General features: G+C 34.5%; 1 protein-coding gene across 1 annotated transcript; it reads left to right on the top strand.

Annotated features, from left to right (window-relative positions):
* Positions 1 to 816: 816 nt before the first annotated feature.
* Positions 817 to 3,772, top strand: LA1 (La protein 1). The gene is made up of 10 exons (XM_079000533.1): positions 817 to 1,007; positions 1,095 to 1,173; positions 1,611 to 1,760; positions 1,869 to 2,011; positions 2,114 to 2,262; positions 2,359 to 2,454; positions 2,533 to 2,800; positions 2,869 to 3,016; positions 3,159 to 3,237; positions 3,473 to 3,772. The coding sequence occupies exons 1-10, from the start codon at positions 957 to 959 to the stop codon at positions 3,588 to 3,590; spliced, it is 1,281 nt and encodes a 426-aa protein (XP_078856659.1). The 5' UTR covers positions 817 to 956; the 3' UTR covers positions 3,591 to 3,772.
* The last annotated feature ends 1,491 nt before the right edge of the window (positions 3,773 to 5,263 follow it).

Genomic DNA, 5,263 nt, shown 5'->3' with positions numbered 1-5,263 from the left:
AATGTACTTAGAGTTTTAGATCTTGCCTTAGGGTGAGGTTCTAATGGATAAAGTTGGAAACTTTACCCATTAAGTCATTGAAAAGGACCAGATCTAAAGTTATGGGTTTAAATATGTAAGGATTAAGCTCTTAATGAAGAATATGGCCTTTGACAACGGACCACGACGTGGCTAAGGGCTTGCCACATCGTGGTAGAGTCCTGCATGTCGACTGTTTTGTCCTGACATGCACACAATGTGGCCAAGAGGTCTCCACGTCATGGTGAGTGTTGACTTGGTTGACCGTTGACTTTTGTTAACCATTAATCGTTAACCAGTCTGACTTTGGGTCAAACTTGAAGGACTTGTATTATTGATTAATGATTTATCTTTGTTTGGTGCTATTGGTTCGCGGGGGCGGGAGTGAAGATGTGTTTCCTTTAGTCTTCGATTTAAGTGAGTTTCCTCACTATATTACATGTGTCATAATATGGCGCATGCTAGACTAGTTGAATCTTATTGCTGATTGTTGTTATGTGTATTTATCAAGATGCTGATGACTCCAGAACTACTGAAAGCAGACCCAATTTGAAAATCCATTTCTTTAACTTAAATCATAGAGACCATATGAATGAAAAACTAGTTTCGAATGTGTCATGACTATGGATAAACGACAATTTTAGACTAAAGTTATTTTTATATTTTTAATCTTATTAAAAAGACAACAATAAAATATAATAAATGATTCCATTATTGATATACGATATTTTTGTTAATGGTTATTTCTTAGGGTCCGTTTGGTCAAACCCATTAAAAGTGGAGGCGTGCTTTCGAATTTTCCCCAATTAACTGAAACAACCACGCCCTCCATAAACCCTCGTCTTCACAAATCAAAACCCTAAAATCGCTCCCGCACTCCCCGCTGCATCTTCTTTTCCTCTGCCTCTCTTTCTCTCTCTCATACACAGATTGCGAAAATGGTAGCGAAGCAATTGGATGAAGAAACCGTTAAGAAAGTGATTCGACAGGTTTGAACTCGGAGATTTATCTCTAATACAGCTGAATAACTTCACCAAGTCTGTGTTTTTTGTTAACCATTGATAATCTTTTCGCAGGTCGAGTTCTATTTCAGTGATAGTAACCTTCCAAGGGATAATTTTCTTAAGAATACAATTACTGAGAGTGAAGATGGCAGTATCCTTTTTCATCTGCATATGCTTGTCTACCTGTTCTTTATAATCCATCTGCTCCTTTCAATGTTAAGTTAAAACACAGTAAACAGACACATATTTAGCGTTGAGGTCAAGCCTAGTTCAGATTCATTTAATATTGATTTTGTAGCAAATCTAGTTCTATCATTATGGTACTTGTGGTATTTGTCATAAGGTCAAGGTATTGGCTACCTTTTGTTGTATAGTTTATCTATAAGAACCTGTGAAGTTGAAAGTGTGACCGATTAAATATCTAAATCGATGGTGCTGAAGTTGAAGTTCGTGTTAGATGTTAAGTACTTAAGTTAAAACGCAGAAAAGATTGCTATAATATTGTCATTTTTGTGTTTCTGTCTCTGTTTGAATATAAAAACGTGAACTTGTCTTGGATACTCATGCTTTACTTAACAAAAAGTACAGTGGTAAGCTTGACATTGATATGTTCTTTCTCCCGGATGAGAGGTCATCTTGGATTAGGAGATGCAAAAGCTGAAGATGTTCCAGAAGATACAGTGGAAGCTGTGGCTGAGACATTAAAGAACTCAACTACTCTTAAAATTTCTGAAGATGGTGAGTATGAGTTTACAGAAGCCATGGCTTCTCTGATATTAAATCTTTCTTCTAATTATTAATACTTGATTTCTTATGTATTGATCTGTACAACTATTTATCTTTCAGGAAAGAAGGTTGGAAGGACCACAGAACTCCCAAAAGAAGAAGTGGCAATTGAGCAATTAGATAGTAGAACAATTGCTGCATCACCAATTGAGTATGATGTAAAGCTTGAAGAGGTCGAATCCTTTTTTGGACAATCTGCCAAGGTAAAAAGGATGCTTCATATCACATCTTCTTCCTATTTCCTATGTCTCTCTTTTTTTTTTTAAAAATTGAATCTCAGCATACTTTTCTTATTCCTAATTCAGGTTAACAGTGTGAGGTTACCTCGACATGTTGGTGATAAAAGGGTATTTTGTGGAACTGCTCTTGTTGAGTTCTCATGTGAAGAGGATGCCACAAAGATTTTGACACAAAGCTTGACTTTTAGAGGTGCTGAGTTGGCACTAAAACCAAAGTAAGCCATAACTTTGTGTCATTTCTTAATTGAAAAGTATCTCTGATTCTCGAGATCCTAACTTTGTGTCTTTATCTTTCCTTTTACCAATTTCAGGAAAGAGTTCGATGAGCAAAGAGCTAAAGAAGAAGAAGCCGAGTCAACTCGCCGAAACATGCTACAAAATCGTAAAAACAGTCCTCAAGAAGAAGAGTAAGTAACTATAAAGTCTTGTTTAACTTTTCATTCAAGATATTTGTCTAAATATCTTTTAAATTGTGATGTTAACAGATACCCAAAAGGGTTAATTGTTGCGTTTAAGTTGAAGAGCACTACATCTGAAGATCCTTCAGTTGAAAAGGGTAATGAGGTAAAATTGGAAACAGAAGGGAAACCTGATTCCATGGAATTGGGTACTGAAGATAAAAAGGAGTCTTCTCCTGAGAGTGAGGAAAAAACAGAGACTAAGAAATTGTCTGCTGACATGTACAAAGACAATAAGGATGTTGTTTTACGTGAGGATCTCAAAAGTGTGTTCCAAAAGTTTGGTACAGTTAAGGTATGTGATAATTTATTTTTATATTTTGTTTTTGATTTTTATAAAGTGGGGTCCATTTTTTTTTTCAGTATATTGATTTCAAGATGGGGGAGGAATCAGGATACATTAGGTTTGAAGAAGCAGAGGGTTCACAGAAAGCACGTGCTGCTGCTGTTCTTGCTGAAGAAGGTGGTCTGATTGTGAAAAATTATGTTGCTATTTTAGATACAGTAACAGGTAAGTTAAAACATTTCATGTTTTAAATGCAAAAATGAAAAATCTTTGTATTTCAATTTAAATCTTAATTTATTTATTCTTTTTCCTATTTGTGGTATGAGAAATATGGAGAAGTAAGGGTAAATGTGTAAATTGTTTTCAGGGGAAGCTGAAAAGGAGTACTGGAATATGCTCCGTGGTCAAGAGAAATTCCGAGGAAATAATAAAGGCAATTGGAGCAGGTTAATTTATATATTTTTTAAAACTTTTCTTTTTACTATTTTATATTTTTATCGATTTAGCCACTAGCGTGATATTAATAGTTATAAAATATAGTAAGCTCAATGGCTAAATCTATAAAATGGATAAACTACACTGATTTTCTGTATTCAAACTTTAGTGGCTAAGTTAATAACATATTTGATGTTTTTCCTATTTTTTTAATAATTACAAATTATAAAAAATCTTGTTTATTAGGGGAGGAGGAAAGAACAACAGAGGTGGAAGACAATTTAATGGGAAAAATAATCGATCGAGAGACAATAATAATTCTGGAAATCGACCAAACAAGTTTCATAAAGTTGCAGCTGCTTGAACCTGGTAAATCTGGTACCAATGGAGCCTAACTTGGGTCTGTTTTAATGTTTAATTTAGGACATGGTTACTTTTTCAACCATAAAACCGTATTAATATGTTATTTTTGTTATTGTGGCAACTATATCATAAAACTATTATAGCAACGTATTTTTTTTAATGCAAGTTGAAGTTTTGTTTTCAGTTTCTAGTATATATATGGGGACTAATGCTCCTTTTACTTGACCATGCTTTACTTTGGTTGTGATTTATATACAAGTTTGCTTATATATAATATAACATGCTTTGATTTATGTCTTAAATAATCTTTTTAGGCTAGATTTTGTAGTTGTAGATGGTTGTAATTTAAAGATCAAATCGATTTACCTATAGATGGTTGAATTCATGTATAGTATGATTTAGAATATCCACATCATGTTAAAAGTTCATCAAAGTATGAAGGGTGTAGAAGTTGTGTATGATGCTTATTTCCTAAAATAACTATAGGTCTTCATTTATCCTAGCTTGCTTTCCTTTTGCGCATCCTAGTATCTTTGTAGATCAAGGTCATGTCTGCTAAGTATTGAGACATGGATTTCTAGGGGAAGGGGTAGTGCTGTATACAGTAGAGGATATTAAGTTGAGAAGATATACCATAAATGTAGGTTCTTCGAATGGGAAGTCGGCAGATGTAATGAAGGTTTTAAGGAAATGAAAGTGGCATAGCTTGTATTTAAGAGACTAAATGGAAGAGGTTAAAAGCTATATAGTGTAATGGGTATAAGTAGTAGTATTAGAACTAGAAAAGGTAAGGAATGAAGTGGGTGTCTTGACACATGATGTGATGGTCATACATGGAGGCTATAATTTTGTTGTCTACAATTTAGACACATAGATAGTCGGGCGTACGTGTGTACATAGAGGCTACAATTTCGGTATTAGGAATGATGAGGGTCGCTCGCTTCTTAAGTTTGCTACAACACATGATTTGGTCATAAACTCGTTTGCAAATGGATGTTATTTTTACTACCTTCCAAAGAGAAGGACATAACACCTAAATTGAAAACATATAGTTGCGTAGGTATGAAAAGATTGTAAGGTGATCTTATTTTTAGAAAGCTTATGCATCACAACAAATTGTTTGCTATGGATTTCTCTCGAGGAGCATGCAAAGGGAGTACATAGACCAATGATTCTTTGAAAAAACTTGAAAAGGAAACAATCGAGGCTTTTAGAGATAAAGTGATTGTGGAAGTGAAAGCTAGTGCTAAACATGCAAGGAATGCAAAGCAACTGTGGAATAGTATGGGTCAAGATCGAAGAGGTAGCCAAAGACAAACTTAGTATGTCGCCAAAGAACAATTGTGATGGTGGAGCAAGATGGTCAAGCTAAGGTTTAGGTTAAACAAACTTGTTTTAAGGAGTTTTTAAGTGTAGTGAAGACAATGAAGAGACATTGGAAGAATGAGGCCTAAAAAGAGAGTCAAAGAAAGTGGCAGTAATAACGAAGGTCATGACACACGAGGAGATGAATAGGAGATTGGATACAAAATAAAAAGAAAATGAAATCTATAAGATATCAAGCTAAAAAGAGAAGTAAAACACAAATGTCTTTGAAGTAAAACACAAAAAGGCAGGAACTTGACAACTTACAAAGGTCCACAGGAGGTTACTTTGGATCTTGAGCACAAAAGG

The sequence above is a fragment of the Lactuca serriola genome, chromosome 5, assembly GCF_051521515.1.
Source record: "Lactuca serriola cultivar US96UC23 chromosome 5, Lser_US96UC23_V15, whole genome shotgun sequence".
In the NCBI taxonomy this organism is placed as follows: Eukaryota; Viridiplantae; Streptophyta; class Magnoliopsida; order Asterales; family Asteraceae; genus Lactuca; species Lactuca serriola.
This window is presented reverse-complemented; position numbering and strand designations above follow the sequence as displayed.